The following is a 17,442-nucleotide window of genomic DNA, read 5'->3' as shown; positions in this document are numbered from 1 at the left end:
TAGGAGCTGGCTCTAGCAGACCCCCTGTCAGGAAGTGGGGACTGAGTGAGGTTAAGCTAAGAAGAGTTCCCATAGGTTTGTAGAATCAAATTAAGTGTTTTATGAAATTGTATAGGCAATAGCATGTTTCCTATAAAGAAAATTCTCATGGAAAGTTGTAGTATCAGATAGATTATAAAAGGAAAAAGTCAAATACCAGTAACAATATATTTTACAAACATTACAGCATTTTAATCAAATGATTTATTGCAAGTGGATGAAGGAAATATTTCAAAATGTTATCTATATTAATGACTTTATATGACATTGTTTTCCAGAAGAAAAACAGCTTTAAAATGGCATCAACAAAAGCAACTTATGCAATTGACTAGGCTAGTAACAGGAGTGCTTGAATCACTTGCACATCTCAAGGAGAGAACAAGATACCACAGGCAGATTTAATTCCATTTAGTTTATTAATGTAATCCTAACATAAAACTATTTTGAAAATGTGGAAATGTATCTGAACTGTACAGAAAGCAACCTTAATCATGTAACATGAGTGCTATGATTGGGATATGCTAGAAACAGAGGGACCGAGGGACCTTTTTTAAAGTGATAACTGGTTTTATTAAGGAAAATTAGTTTATTAATTATGCATATAAAAATAAATCTACAAGAGCAACAAGGGCTCAAATTCAGCCAGTATTCAGTAAGTATGACATACTAGCACTGTTTTGGCAGCAGGCTATACAGGTTTCCCGCTCTTACTTGCCTCTTATCTGTGCAGGTCAAAACTCTCAGCCTCTGATAAGGAACCAGTGTAAAGGGCTTCAACCACTGGCCATCAGTAAGCTGAGAAAACCTTTTCCTCTATGGCTCTACAACCAATCATTTATTCCGTATCCTTAAGACTCCAGAGTCTGTATAGGTGATCAGAGCACTCAAGGCAAAACTCAGCAACAGGTGACTGAGGAAGGCAAAAGCAGAGCTGTGGGGTTGGGGATTGTGAGATCTTAAAGGAGAACTGAAAGAAAAGTGAAGGGTGCAGTCAGGCCCTTAAAGGAAGGGGACTTAATGTAGTGGTAGCTTTACAACAGTTGGTAGTAATGAAAAAAAAATGAAGAATTGAACATAAAAATGCTTAGAGAAAAGGACAAACATAACAGTTGAAAGAGAAAGATAGGATAATAATAATAATAAGGTAAATTCAAAGAACAAGAAAAAGGACGAAGAGTGGAATGGAGTTTTCCTCATTTTTTAGATAAAAGATTTCTTTTCAAAATACAGAAGAGAAAACCCAAAGTATATTAAAAAGCAGAAATTAAGCAAAATAGTCAATATTTTTTTTAAAGAAGGGAAATCAAAATGCACAATTGTCCCATCTTTTCCTTATCCCCAAAGAAAGATTTTATTTCATGGAGTGTTCATTTCACTGAACATCCTTATACAGAATTTGGTATCTCTGGAAAAGTAGAAGTTGGCTAATTAGTGTTCTAAATGAGCTAGGTGAAGGTAGGAGGAGAAGTATGTATCCTAAGAAAAGCAACTTGGGGAGGGGAGAGAGAGAGAGATGACTTGCAAATAATCTATGGCCTGTGCCTTCATCTTAATTGCTCATTTTGACCACGGGAAACAAGAGTGCAAACATATTCTGAGCTTGCCTGGCATAGAGAACATCACCAAATATGATCAAATTATTATGCAAAATGCCTGATGCTCACTGTGTTACTGAAGATAAGAAAGGAAACAGTCACCTGGAGAACAAAATTTGGGTATAAAGAGGAGGAAGAAGAGGAAGAGGAGGAGGAGGAGGATGAAGAAGAGGAGGAGGAGGAGGAGGAGGAGGAAGATCCACACACAACTGGCTCTGGTTTATATGGTCTTTCAACTTCTGGAGGTAATGCTGTCATTCCTTGAATCTGAAATTAAACAAATAAAAATGAGCATGTCTTTCATGAAATATGATTAATGGTCATATTTTTTCAAACTCATAAGATTCTAATCCAACCCCTTCATTTTACTGATGAAAAAATTAAGGCCCAGGTAGTTAAATGACTTACCCAAGGGAGTAGTAGAGGAAGAGTTTGAACCTAGATCCTGTGACTTTCTAGCAAGAGTTCTTTCCAGTCTTACATGCTGGCTAGCGACTAGCTAGAAGAGAGCAACTAAACTTCTAGATGGCCATGGAGATAAAAAGCCAAGAAGGGTGTTAACTACAGCTTTGGATAAACACAGATGTCAACTCTAGTCTTAGAATTTCTTCACTCCTTGTTTCCACTTTCTCCATCAAGTCCAAGAATTAAAGTTTCTAACCAATCAGAAAACATGTATTGAGCATCAACTAGGCGTAAGGTACTATCAGTCCTCTGTCTCTACCCTCAAGTTGTTGCTGCTGTTGAGTTGTTTCAGCCATGTCTGACACTCCATGCCTCCATCTGGGATTTTCATGGCAAAGGTACTGGAGTGGTTTGCCATTTCCTTGTGCAACTCACACTCAAGTAGATTAGGAAATAAGTGGGAAAGAGAACATTCACATACAATGATAGCTAATGTTATAAGATCTTCAATTTAAAGATATGTGTGTGTGTGTGTGTGTGTGTGCGTGTGTGATATAGACAATAAGCACCATAGTTGCCCAGAAAGGAGTTGGTAGTTTTAAGCTCAATATTAAAAAGAGAACTTAAGGATGACAGTAGTCCCCAAATGCAATGGGCTACTTGGGAGACAGCAAATTAATCATGATTGAGATGATCAAGTAGAGTTTGGGTAACTCTTTGTTGAAGATAATGTGATAGAATTCATGCTTCAGGTAGGGGTAGAACTAATTGACCTCTGAAGGTCTTTCCAACTTTAACATCTGTAAGTCTACAAGATTCTATTATTCATAAAGAAGGTTGAACTTGAAGGGAGTGAGGGAAGGTGGTGAAAAAGAAAGGTAGGATTGAGCTAAGTGGAGAGGAAGAGGGAGGACATTCCAGGCAAGTGAATAGCATAAGCATAAGTAAAGGTGATATTGCACATGGCATTCTCAGGGGATAATAAATGAACAAGTTTGGCATTAGTGTAGGGTTTGGTTAAGGATAGGCAATAAAGCAATAGAAACAGATGTGAGTCAGATTATGTAAAACTTAATTACCAGATTCAGGAATGTTGTCTTTAGATAATAGGGAGTTATTGAAGGTTGTGTAAAACAATATTTTAGAGAGAGTAATTTAATGATTGTGTACAGTATGGAATGATGAAGAAAGAGACCTAGAGGAAAGGAGAATAATCAGGAAGTTATTATAATAATCTAGGTAAAAGAGAAAATAAAAAGTGAACTATTCAAAATAATTTTAAAATCCATAAAACAGCTAGGAATTATCCTATCAGTTAACATTTGGGGTTTGCATAAATTATTGTTTAGTCATTCAGTCATGTCCAACTCTTTGTGGCTCCATTTGGAGTTTTCTTGGCAAGGATACTAGAATGGTTTCCCATTTCCTTTGCCAGCTATTTTTACCAATGAGGAAACTGAGGCACACAGGGTTAAGTGACTTGCCCAAAGTCACACATCTAGTAACTGAGGCCAGATTTGGACTCAGGAAGATGAGTCTATCCACTGTGTCACCTAACTGCCTTTGCAAAAAAAAAAAAAAAAGGAAGATACTTCTTAGAGAATATTGGAGAGATATTGTTCATAGTCAGGTTGTAGCAATGAAAAAGATGAAATTATCTAAATTAATATATAGGTTTAGTGCTTTATCAAACTGCCAAGAGGTACTAAATAAAATAATTAAAATTTTATTTAGAGGAATAAAAGTTCAAAAATCTGAAAGGAAATACTACAACAAAGCAGAAATGAAGGGAGCCTAGCATTACCGGATTTCAGACTAGATCATAAATCAGTAATTACCAAAACTATTTTTATCTTGTACTTTAAAAAAATAAAAGGTAGATAAATGGAAAAGATTCAATCACAAGATCTAGAAGCAATTAAACATAACAACCCAGAGACTGATAGAGTACATAAACCACTGAAGAAAGGGTACCTTATCTTTTAGAATGTGTAGGAAACTAGAAAGCAATTTGTCAGAAATTATGTTTAGACCAATATCCTATGCCATATACCAAAACAAGTTACAAATGGATGTATCTTTAATCTAAATGGTTACATCATTTAAAAAACAACTAGGATACTGGTAAAGGTGAAGTGCTACTTTTACCTGTTGCTTGAAGAATTCATAACCAAACAGAGTATAGAAGAGAAATTACTGACTGGGAAAAACCTTCACACAAAATATTTCTGTTAAAGGTCTGATATAAAAGATACATAGGAAATTGATACAAATATGTGTCATTCCCATTAAATAAGCAGACAAAAGATACAAACAGTTTCCAAAAGATGAAATATAAATGAAAAAGGAATTAATAAATAATCTTGCCATTTGTTTCTGGACTTGTATTCATCCATCATGGTGTAGTGAAAGAGCACTAGATTTAGAGTCAGATAACCTGAGTGCAACTGTGGGCTCAGATACTTATTGTCTGACTTTTGACTCATCAGTTTTCTCACCTTTACAGTAAGTGTGATCCATTACTTAGATCACAGGGAAGTTATCAGAAAAGTGCTTTGTACAAAGTGCTATATAAACGTGAGTTAGTACTGCATCAGTGAAGATTTGGTGATAATTTTGGTATGTTGGGAGGGAGAAGGAAGATTCATTTCCAACTTAGACTTTGCACCTAGGTAACTAGTAAAATGAAAATAGCACTGACAGAAATAGAGAAATCAGGAAGGGTTCTTTTTGATAGGGAATAATAATGAATGTTTCTTAACAGCAGTTAAACAATCAATAAACATTTATTAACTGCTTACTATGTGCCAGGCACATTGGCTAAAAAATGGGAGATACAAAAATAAGTAAAAGATAGTCTCCACCCTGACGTAGTTTATATTCTAATGGATTAATATGCTACATTTAAGTGGATATTGGGATATCTACTACCCAGGAGGGAATTATAGACTTTGGATTGGAGCTCAAAGTAGAGGTCAGCATTTGGAAATGTTTCTTCCTTTATCACTGAGCACCCCCTCTCCCCAATAAAGTAATATCTTTGCTTCTCATTAGACACTTCATTTATAGATACCTTGTTTATGCTTCATTTAATGAAAATAGGGAAAGGCTTACCGACCACTCTGCATTGTCTGTCTTGGAACATCTCACATTCACAGGCAGCCCAAGGACAAGTTTATTGAAGGAGATGCCATCTTTTTTGGACCATTTAAACTTGTTCATCGCGTCCATGAAAGATAAGTTTTTATATTGCTTAGGACTCTTGATAATGAAAGGCCAAGTCCTGAATTTAAAACAGACACACAAATTAGCACCATGTTCTGAACAAAAACAATAAATATTTCCCTTTAACCAAAGCTCATGCTCATTCTCAACTGTTTGAAAAACAGAATTCCCTGATCAGGTTCCTGGACCTGGACTCAGATGATCTGTGAACAAACAGGAATCTAAACAGAAAACAAATATGGACGAACAAAAAAATGGACAAAATAGACAAAATTTTGCCTCAGATTCCTCAGAAGGAATACTTTGCAAAGGAGCATCTTTTTCCTTCCCTTGTTTCCTTCCTTTAATAGTAAATAATCTTCCCTAAAATTCTACTCTGATACTTCATGGCAAATTGCATCTAAGTGAGCCTTGGTTCTCAAAAAACCACAATGGAACAGTCTAAACTCTTTTGGGTTCAGCTAAATCTGATCCTTTGATTGCATTCAAATTTAAAATCAAAGTGCCACTGTGAAGTTTGGATTCAGTCAAAGGGCCACACTTCAGGACCTAGAGGGGCCACACGTGGCCTTGAGGCCACAGGTTTCCCACCCTTGTCCTAAACAGAAAAAAGCTTTGAGTATGGACCTAATGATGGAATTCACATCTGCTGTGCAAGCTCCAGCTAAACTTAGAGATGTTCACAACCAGAAGGCCAATAAGGGGGTAAAGTTCTTGCTGTTAAAGTGTTAGGCACTCCTGTTCTATATTTGAGATTCACAAGTCACACCTTGAATCACTCTTTGGACTTTTTTCTTCTCACCAGCTGTCCACCCTAGATAAAACTTCATTCTGAGGTCTTCCTCTCCTTATTGGCAGCTATCTCATTGGGTATTACTGTTTCAGGAATGACCTTCAGCGTGCTTCACCTCACTCATGCTTCAAACCACTCTCTTGACTTCTCCTCCTTTTCACCAGCTTTTTTGGCCACTTGAAGATAGCACCCCTCTTCCAGTTTCCCTTTATGTCTTGTCTTGCTTTATGCAAACTCCTTCACTACAGGAACTTAGTGTTAGCTTATATTTGTGTTCTTAGTGCTTAGCACAGTGCCTGGCATATATTAAACACTAAATAATCTATCTATCTATCTGTCTGTCTGTCATCTATCTCCATCTCTCATCTCTCTCCCTCTGTCTTTGTCTCTATATTTATGTCTCTCTGTATCTATTTCTCTCTGTCTCTCTGTCTTTCTCTCTCATCTATGATGTAGATCCTCAGGTCTCTCTGTATATCTTAGGAACGTGAGTCACAGTTTTAATCCACCAGCTTTATACTGTGGTGGTCATTTTCAATTACATGTAAAAATATTTGTAACTTTTTTTTAAAAAATTGAGTTTCAAGTTCTCTCCTCCTCTTCCCTCCTCCCTTTCTGAGATGGTAAGCAATTTGACATAGCTTATACATGTGCAATCATGCAAAATATTATTTCCATATTAGTCATGTTATGAAACAAAACACAAAACATACAAAAAATAAAGTAAAAAAATAGTATGCTTCATCTGTATTGACTCCATTAATTTTTTCTCTGGAAGTGGATAGTATTTTTTATCATGAGTTCTTTGGAATTGTATTGGATCATTGTATTGCTGAGAATAGCTAAGTCATTCACAATTAGTCATCATGTAATATTGCTTTTGCTGTATACAATTTTCTCCTGGTTCTGCTCACTTCACTGTGCATCAGTTCATGTAAGTTTTGCCAGGTTTTTCTGAAATCAGCCTGTTCATCATTTCTTATAATATTATAGTATTCAAAGTTGTATACCAAAACTTATTCATCCATTCCCCAACTAATGGACATTCCTTCAATTTTCTATTATTTGTCACCACAAAAAGCTGCTATAAATATTTTTGTACAAATAGATCCTTTTTTCCTTTTTTTAAATCTATATGCTATACATATTTAGTAGTGGCATTTCTGAATCAAAGGAAATGCACAATTTTATGCCTTTGGGCATAGTTCCAAATTGCTCTCCAGAATGGTTGGATAAGTTTACAATTCCATCAAATAGTATTAGTGTCCTAATTTTCCCAAGTACCTTCAAACATTTATCATTTTCCTTTTCTCTCATATTAACCAATCTAGGAGGCATTAGGTACCTCAGAGTTATTTTAATTTGCATTTCTCTAATCCATGGTGATTTAAAGCTTTTTTTTCATATGACTATAGCTAGCTTTGATTTTTTTCATCTGAAAACTGCCTGTTCATGTCCTTTGAACATTTGTCAATTGGGGAATAATTTGCGTTGTTATAAATTTAATTCATTTCTCTCTGTATTGGAGAAATGAGGCCTTTATCAGAGACAGCTTTTTGTTTTCCTTCTAATCTTGTCTACATTGGTTTTGTTTGTGCAAGAATTTTCCAATTTAATATAATCAAAGTTATCCATTTTACATCTTGTAATGCTCTCTTTCTCTTTTATCATAAATTTTTCTCTTATTCATGGTTGTTGTTGTTCTTGTTCAGTCATTTTTTTCAGTTGTGTCTGATTCTCTGTGACCCCATTTGGGGTTTTCTTGGCAAAGATACTAGAGTGGTTTGCCATTTCCTTTCCCAGCTCATTTTACAGATAAGGCAACTAAGGCAAACGGGTTAAGTGACTTGCCCAGGGTCACACAACTAGAAAGTGTCTGAGGCTAGATTTGAACTCATGAAGATGAGTCTTTCTGACTGCAATACCAACACTCTATCCACTCACCTGTAAAATGAGCTGGAGAAGGAAATGGCAAACCACTCCAGCATCTTTGCCAAGAAAACCCCAAATGAGATCAAGATTGAAACTGCCAAATAAACTAAAACACATGCTCTATCCTTCCAGTAGAATGTTAAGCTCCTCGAGGGCAGGGGCTGTTTTGTTTTTGACATTGCATTCCCAAAGTCTAATAGATGTCTCATACATAAACTCCTAATAAATGTCAGTGGGCAGCTAGGTGGTGTAGTAGATAGAATGTTACGCCTGGAATCAGGAAAACCTGAGTTCAAATCTGACCTCAGACAACAACAATAATAATGACAAGTCAGTCAAAAACATTTATTAAGTACCTTCTATATCCAGACACTGTGGTAAGATCTAGAAATACGAAGACAGTCCCTGCTTTAGAGGAGCTCATAGTCTATTGGAGAAGATAACATGTATTCAACTATGTATAAAAAGTTATATATATAGATACATATATATACATATATATGTATATATATATGATAAATTAGAGATAATCAATAGAGGGAAGAAATAATTATTAGAAATAAGGAAGCCTGGGGAAGGCTTACTGTCAAAAGTGAGATGTTAGCTGCAACTTGCAGGAAGATAAGATGCACCATATCAGGAGGGAGAGTGTCCATGTACAGGGAATAGCTAGTGAAAATACCCAGAGTCAAGTGTTGTTCAAGAACAGCTAAGAGATCAGTGTCATTAAATTGTGTACATAGGGTAGGGATATAAGGAGTAAGAAGACTGGAAAATTGGAGAGGGACAGGTCCTGAAAGGCTTTGAATGCCAGGAATTTTATATCGTATCCTAAAATGATAGGGAGCCACTAGAGTTCATTGAGAAGGGTAGAATAAGGTATGACTGGACCTGTACTTCAGGAAAATTTCTTAAGACACAATAGAAGGTGGACTAGAAGGGAGAGACCAACCAGAAAGCTATTGCAGTAGTCCAGGCATGAAGTGAAGTTAGAAAGAGAGGAAGGTTTTAGGGAAAAGATAATTAAGTTCATTTTTGGACAAGTTGAGTTTAAGGTACCTACAGGGCAGTTTGAAATGCAAGACCAGCGGTCAGGAGAGAGGTTTGGGCTGAATAATTCAATTTGAGAATCATTAACAGAGACATTACTATTGATTCCATGGAAGTTGATGAGATCACCAAATGTTCAATATTGTTACTTTCAAAAATGCCTCTTGAACATGAAAAAAGTACTTTTCTTGACCATTCACAGCAAAGGGCATGTCCCACATATACAATCACAATGGAATCTCAAACACAGTCAAGTTTGAAATTTTCTGGTATGTTTGAACATGTTCCCAGACTCCAAGAAAATGTCACTGTATTCTAGAAAGCATGAAGTCAATAATGTGTATGTGATTATGCTAGTCATAAACTATTACCTATCATATATATCCCATTGTTGAGTCTAATTAGTTTTTTGGTTTACTCAAATCAAATTCAAAGAAAGTCTTCTTTCAAATTAACAAACAGGCAGGATATCGATGGGAAACGCTAGATTTTTTGGGATGATAGCGATTTACAATATGATATGTGAATTAAATCTGTAAATGCAAGAAATTCTAATGATGTATTTTCATATATCTATTTGTCCTCAGGTAAAAAAATCTACTTATAAATAAGATCTTTCTTTACTCACTCATTAAATATGTATAACAGTCATCAGAGGCAATTTCGATGTCTTCTTTGAATCATCACCTTACACTTCATTTATTCACGTATCTTTTCTACGAGTCTGAAGATTATTTTTCCATCTGTTTATTTTTGGTCCAGACCAGTGATTTTATTAGCATAGGGAACTTCCAGTGTAGAAATTCCCTCCAGTGATATAGATTAGCAACCCATAAGCAACTTATACTCTTAGAATTGTCTGAGACATTGAGAGTTTAAGTGATTTGCAAAGCATTATAAGTTTGTCTTTGTCAATGGAACCATCTAAAACAAGTACTGAATCCAAATCCAGACTTCTGTCCAGTGTGTCACTCTTCATCTATGTAATTTAATCCATTAAAATAGCATTATTTCTTTGGGGAGACACAGAAAGGGAAAAGTGGTAAGTAATTTATGATTTTATAATTTTTGCTTCAGGTTTATTTTTGTTTAATGAAAGTCCTCCCTTAGTTCCTCGTGCATATTTGATAAACGTATGAAGTGGAAGAAAGCATTTATTAAGCCTTTAATACGCACAAAGTACTGTGCTAAGTCCTTGGAATACTGGAAGAAAGGCAAGAGTCACTGTTTTTAAGGCACTTGTATATTAATAGAGATAGAAAACACATTAGGAAGTTTTAGCTTCAAATTATATGGAAAGACCTAGTGGCCCTCAAGGTACACCAGTAAAGCAAATGGTAATCCATCCTCTTTAATGCCATTTCCATTTGTTGAGTTACTAGAATGACATCCTTGGCTGTTGAAAACTTTAGGATAAGGTAGCATAAAAATAATGTAATAAAAAAAAATATAATATATACTACTATATTATGTTAACATAACTAATTATTGTATAATCAATATAATTAATATTATTATATTAACAATATAATAAATTTAATAAGTTATTATATTGATATAATTAATTATTACATGATATAATTGAGTTATGTGGTTAATATATTGTTATGATATAATAAATTTAATAAAAATAAAAATACTAAAAAACTCATCTTCAAGGAAATCAAATCAAAATACAGAGTAATGACCCAAAACCTACATCATGATTGAATAAAAAATTTCATAATGGAATATATATATGTAATCTATTGCTGATTCCATAATTTTAAAATTTATTTAAAATTAATATTGGCTTTAAAAAGGACAATTTCTATTGCATACACTTCTCTATTTCAAAAGTTTCACAAGCAAATTTGGGGCATCTATTTTTTAAAAGAGCAATTTTTAAAATTATAACTCTCTTTCAACAAGCTAAGGTAGTATATATTTTGGAAAAGATAATCTAGCCCACATGCACAGGAAAATAGTACAAGTGTCACAAAATCAAACTGCAAACTTTTTAAAAACCACAAGAGGGCACTGGCATTGCTACCAACAGACCTGGAGCATGATTCCTATTCCTGAGTTTTTGTTCATTTTACTTTGTTTTGTTTGCCAGCAAAATCCAATACAATGTCATCTTTTTTTTTAATTGCTCAAAACGATTCCATTTTTGAATCATCTTTTGCATGTAAAGGGCTTAGGGGAAATCAGTCAGTCCAGAAGTATTTATAATAGCAGCTCATATTTGAAGTGATATGACATAGAAGGGTGCGATTAAACTTAGCATCTTTTGCCATAGTAGTAAAGAAGTGGAAACAAAGTAGATGCCCACTGATTAGAGAATAGCTAAACAAGATGAGGTACAGGAATGTTATGCAATATTACTGTCTTGTAAGAAATGATGAATATGATGATGTAGAAATGAATTAGAAACTTGTATCAATAGATGCAAAGTGAAGTGAGTAGAACCAGTAAAGCAATGTATACAGTGGTTATAATGATGTAAATGGAAGGAAGAACAACAAAACAACCAAAACTAAAGACAGAGAAATTAAGATGATCCTAAATTAAGATGGTCCTAAAGATAAGAGGCACCTCCCCTGCTTCATTATAGAAGTGGAAGGACAATAGCCACATATAATGTCACATATTCAATGTGCTGGTTATTTTGTTGAATGTTTTTTTTTCTTCTTTTTCTTTAGTTGTTATAGAGATAGCTTTTGGGGAAGAGAAAGATGAATATGTTGAGAAATATACATATATAGAAACAAATAATATCATTAAAACATTTTAAAACCTTAAATTGTCAGCAATTATTGGGTAAAACATTGGGTAAGGAGACTAAATAGCTCCAGTCTGGGGGCCTGAGGGAGAAATCACCTGTTGCAGGAAATGATCTCATAATCATTTGCTGGATTTGTCCGAATGCTACCTCTTCCTTAGTACCTATTAATCTTAAGTCTTATTTTTATTTATAAGTGTGTAATCAATCAAATCATTCCACCCTTCTTTAAGTAAGTCATGCTCATATACCTTTGTCTGATGAGAACAATCAATCAGAGGTATCTTGGTCAATCATAGACTTTAAGTGAAAAGTCCTGAATCATTTTAGAAGTCTTTTGAAGCTGCTGGATGAAATGAAATGATACCACTCAAGAATGTATACTCAGATTGCTTGAGGGACTTATTCATACCCTGAAGGGCATGTATAAACCCAACAAGATTATTTGGAATTGAGATTCAAGTATTAGACAGTGAATTATTGCAGCCAAGTCCTTCTAAAAGAACAGCTTCGGGGAGGGGGAAGAAATAGATCCTTAGCCTCCTTCTCCTTCCCCTTCCCCTTTAGTTCTGAAGAGGAGCTTGAGAATATGAAAGGACAGAGAATATGAATTTTTTTTTATTAGGATCCTAGCAGTGTCCCTGGGAGAGCAGTGACTGGCAGCAATACCTGCACCAGGAGCCAAGGATAGGCTGGAAGTGACAAGGAAAGGCAAACTGAAGGCTCTACAAGGAACCCAGAAGAAAAGGTGCATTGCATCTAAGGGGAACATCTTGAGGACTCCAGCCAAAGGACTTCCAGGAGCTGAGTTACCCCTTTGTCAATGTGATATCCAAGCTTAAGCCAACTTTGCCCTAGACTCAGTATCTATTGATCAGAGAGTATGTCATGACCTTTTCTTTTTTTGGGGGGGGGTGTACCAACTGTTCTTATTAAAGCACCTTAGTAAAATAACTCTTTCTAAAAGCTAATTATGCTTGGCTAATTGATACTGACTGATAATCAATGTGGGGAATCACTCTAGTGGGACCTCATGACCTATAATATTTGGAAGGTACCAGTAGAACTTGACTTTCAAGGTTGAGCCTAGAATACTCTGGAGATCTGACCTTTCAGTGGAGTTGGGGTTAGCAGCATAGATCCAGAGGATTTGTTACAAACGACAAGACTTTGTTCCTCCTGAAAGTAATTTCAGGAATGAAAAAGTATATAGGATAAGAAGGGGTTACTTTTTAGAGGAAGAAGAGGAATCCTTCCTAGCTAGCTTAACAGGTAGCCGCCTGATTCACTCAAGTTTAAGGCAAGCCTAATCATAGGCCATCATGACATGATTTCTAGTAGACTCTACTTTTAAACATTATCACTGACTTTGGTTATAATGACTCACATTTCTATAGTGTTTTAATGTTTACAAAGCAATTTTCTTACAACAACCCTATAAGGGGGCAATGCATATATTATCATCCTCATTTGACAATTGAACAGGTTGAAGCACAGACAAGTTGCCAAGAGTCATACAACTAGGGGAGGTAATGAGGTTCATGGAAAAAAATTGATAGAAAGTCATAGAACTTGTATTGAAGTTTCTGTTTTGCCATTTATTTCTATGACTTTGAGCAAAACTCAGCCTCATTTGCCCTCAGTTTCCTCATTTGTAAAATTAAGGGGTTGGACTAGATGGTCTCTAAGGTCTGTTCCAACTCTAAATCTATGATTATGTCAGTGTCAAGGATTCAGACCCAGATCTTTTGACTCCAAACTCATTGTTCTTTTCCCTCTATCAAAACGCCTTCATAAGAGGAGATTTCGGGGGCAGCTAGGTCGCGCAGTGGATAGAGCACTGGCCCTGGATTCAAGAGGACCTGAGTTCAAATCCAGCCTCAGACACATAACACTCGCTGTGTGACCCTGGGCAAGTCACTTCACCCCATTTGCCTAATCCCCCCCAAACAAACAGACAAGAGGAGATTTCTCCCTGGAGTTCTCTAGACATAGATAATCTATAGTGGGGAAAGGGAGGGAAGGATTATGTGAGCACATAAAATAAAAATATTTTTCTAAGCCCACCATCTGTTACATCATGTGATCACTGCAAGTTTTTGGTGTGCAGTGGAGTCTTGCCATATTTTCATAAGAAAGAAGTTATGTTCCCCTCCTTCCCTCCCACTTAAATAGATAATGCAATTGAGATAGGAGCTGGTTGTCAGTTTTTTGTTTTTTTTTTTAGTCCCCCTCTAGCTGATCCTAGGTGAGTGGGAAATGTTCCAAAACAGAGCAACTAGTTTTAAATGAAACTAAAAACATAGAACGGCATTTTTTTTGCCACATTAGGTTAGACAACATTCCTTTATAATAGCTTATTTTTTTTAAATAGGGAGGGCCCTAAACCACACTAGCAGTGTTCCTTTGAGTTAGAAAATGAAGAAAAAAATGGCCCATCTATTTTCTTTCCTTTAGATCTCTCAGCCAGCACCATATTGGTTTGGACTTTACCATCAATTATGTCACTGTGATGATGAAGTAAAACCCAATCTCTGATTTAGAGTCCTAATGTGTTTTTCAAAAGAGAGGTTCTTTTTTATTCATGCTTGGGAGGACTAAATAAATTTAGCCATGATGATGAATGGCTTGATGTGGGCAATGTCATTTCAAGACTGGCCTTGTACTGTGAGGCCCTTCCCACTTTCTTCCAAAGTCATCCAAAGACCAGTTTACTCAATGCTACCTAAGTATCATATTTCTCAAGAGGAGTAATCTGAGAATTATCGCTACTTTGGGACATTTGGACATGAACGTGGCTCTTCTGGGGAATGGGAACCAAATATATCTAGAGGTCCCAGATGGGTCAGTATCCAGAAGAAAATTGTGGTGCCATAGAGCATGACAAAAGAGAACCATCTTTTATCATACAGCTTTGTCTTTTCCTTATTGCTTTGGAGAAGTTTGGATACCCATTCCCCCTAAAAAATTCAGTAAATGTAGATATTTGATGATAGTGAAAACTATCAATGATCTAAATACAAGACCATGAGCTGGTCCTGGAGAGGGACCAGAGGGACACTGGGAGTTCTTAAATTTTTTTCTGTCCTGGACCCTTTTGACAATCTGGCTAAACCAATGGACCCCTTCTCAGAATGATATATTTAAATATACAAAATAAAATGCATAGGATTACAAAGGAAACCAATTACATTAAGTAGTTATAAAAATGTAAAAAAGGAAAAAAAAGAAAGTTCATGGGGCCCAGATTAAGAAAAACTGCTGTAATTGGAAAGTCAGAAGGTCTGGGTTTGAATCCTAGCTCTGCCACTTACCAGTTATAGAACCTTTGGCAAATCATGAGTATAAGTTTTAAAGTGGATATAATGATATTTACACAAGTAAGGCCCAGTAAAGAGATGGTTGGTGTTGGAGTTAGGAAAATCTATTGCAATTATTGGCAAATCACTTAACCTCTTTCTCGGTAGTGCTCTAAGAAACTCTCTGAGACCACGAGTTACAGAAGAATTGTCAGTCTGCATCCATGGAAACATAAACATGAGCTACTGTTTTCACTTTGTTTAATAGCTCCATGCTGCTGATCATGGGATCACTGTGTAATTACAAAGACTTTGCACATCAGACATCCTTGTTCACTTACCAGTGGAGTACATCATTTACTGATGATAAGTTCATCAAAGAGAAACAGAGGACAGTCAAGCTCCTGTAGACAGTCTCTGAAGTCTGTTGAGAGGTGAAAGGAGAGGAAAGAAAGGAAGATAACAACTGAGGGCAGTTAATGTCTGCATTAGGGGGAGTAGGAATCTGCTAATTGCAGATCAAACACACCTGAAATCAAAGCAAGAAGCTTCAGATCTCAGGGAAAGTCCCAGAAAAAAAAACAAAACAGGAAATCATAATAACAAGAAAGCTTTGCTCAGGAACCCTCAGCAAAAGAGCCTCATGCAGTGAAAAGCCCCAGCATACAAGCAGCTTGCCAAAGCCACTGGCTATGGGAGCTAACAAGAGTGACAGAGAACTGAGAATCTCAGTTTCAGCAAGTATGGAAAGGAGACAGGAATGATGTAGTGACCTGCAGGCATTGCAAGTGACAAGTGACAGTCATTAAATACAAAGTGCAGGATGGTTCCCTGATAGGGTGAATGGGCTAACTTTGCTCTCCAGCCTATTAGGAATAAACAAGTAACTGGTTATATGGAGGGAAGAAGTGATTCAAGGAGTTTTCAAAGAGGAAAATGAATTCTTACAGGAGACTGACCGTTGGGAGTTTGAGGGATGGAGAATGTGCTACAGAGATGGAAGGTAGAGAAAAGGACCACTGCACTGTGGGAGGTTGATTAGATTGTGAGCTCCTTGAAAGCTCCCTTTTGACCTTTTTTTTGTATACATAGGGCTTAGCACAATGCCAGGCACATTGTAAGTGCTTAATAAATGCTTATTGAATGATATAATAGGTTTGAAGATCTTCCCATATATGATGAAGCCAAGCTCTCAGGGGAGAAAATTAGTTTATGTTCAAGATGGATACACATGTATCATGAATATAAAAAACACAATTTAAAAGAAGATGAGATCAAGTATTTTTCACAAATATGGCTGGGAGATATCAGAAAAATCTTAATGAAACAAAGGATAAAAGAAATTAAAAAGAAAAAAATTTCAAATAGATATATACATTTTTTTTGGTGAGACAATTAGGGTTAAGTGACTTGCCCAGAGTCACACAGCTTGTAGGTATTATGTATCTGAGGTCACATTTGAACTCAGATCCTCCTGACTCCAGGGCCAGTGCTCTATCCACTGCATCATCTAGCTGCCACCAAATGGATAAAATTTAAAAGCTTTTATGTAATAAAGACCAAATTAGAAAGGAAAATGTAAAGTGGGAAAATATTTACATCAAACATTAATGATAATAGTTGGATATCCAAAATACAGATGGATTTGATGTGAATATGTAACACTAAGAGTGATTCTTCAATCACAGAATATATACAGTCTTCAAAAAAAAAGATTTACAAATAAATGAGCACAAGAAAACAAGCTCCAAGTTGCTGATAGAAAAAAAGAATTGCAAATTAAAACAATTTTGAGTTTTCATCTCCATGCAAATTAATAATAATAATTAATAATAATGAAAAATGATAGGTATGATACATGATTATATGACATATGATCATGTGATATATGATATAGGTATAGTTAATGATATTTGAAAGGGTGTACGATGACAAGCACATTAACGGAACTGTGAAATCTGAACGTTCTCACTTTTAATTTGGACCGATGCAAGGAAAGTGACTAAACTTTTCATACCCTTTGACCCAGCAATTCCTCACTACTACAGGCAGTAAGGTGGTACAGTGGATAGAGTGTTGGGCCTGGAGTCAGGAAGACATATATTCAAATCTAGCCTCAGATATTGATTAACTATCTGACCCTGGGCAAGTCATTTAACCTGTTTCCTTTACTGTAAAATGGGGATGATAACACCTACCTCCCAATATACTGGTAAGGATCAAAACAAATAATATTTGTAAAGTACTTAGGATAATACTTGATGCACAGTAGAGCTACATAAATGCTAGCTATTATTATTAATCCTTGGATATACTTTATATATGCTTACATGTGTACAT

The 17,442-nt window shown here is 35.8% G+C and overlaps 1 protein-coding gene across 2 annotated transcripts in view; it reads right to left on the bottom strand.

Moving 5' to 3' along the window:
• Positions 1-207: 207 nt before the first annotated feature.
• Positions 208-17,442, bottom strand: part of MOXD1 (monooxygenase DBH like 1) — a 115,246-nt gene continuing 98,011 nt past the window's right edge. For both annotated transcript variants that reach the window (XM_020987076.2, XM_078155128.1), the window contains exons 12-13: positions 5,154-5,322; positions 208-1,901 (exon numbers count right to left, since the gene is read on the bottom strand). In XM_020987076.2, the coding sequence (XP_020842735.1) occupies positions 1,680-1,901; positions 5,154-5,322 (391 nt within the window). In that variant the 3' untranslated portion in view covers positions 208-1,679. The remainder of the gene's footprint in view (positions 1,902-5,153; positions 5,323-17,442) is intronic.

Source organism: Phascolarctos cinereus, unplaced genomic scaffold, assembly GCF_003287225.1.
Source record: "Phascolarctos cinereus isolate Bilbo 61053 unplaced genomic scaffold, phaCin_HiC Scaffold_5;HRSCAF=322, whole genome shotgun sequence".
NCBI lineage: Eukaryota > Metazoa > Chordata > Mammalia > Diprotodontia > Phascolarctidae > Phascolarctos > Phascolarctos cinereus.
The sequence above is the reverse complement of the archived record's forward strand: the minus strand, read 5'-3'. Positions and strand labels throughout refer to the sequence as shown.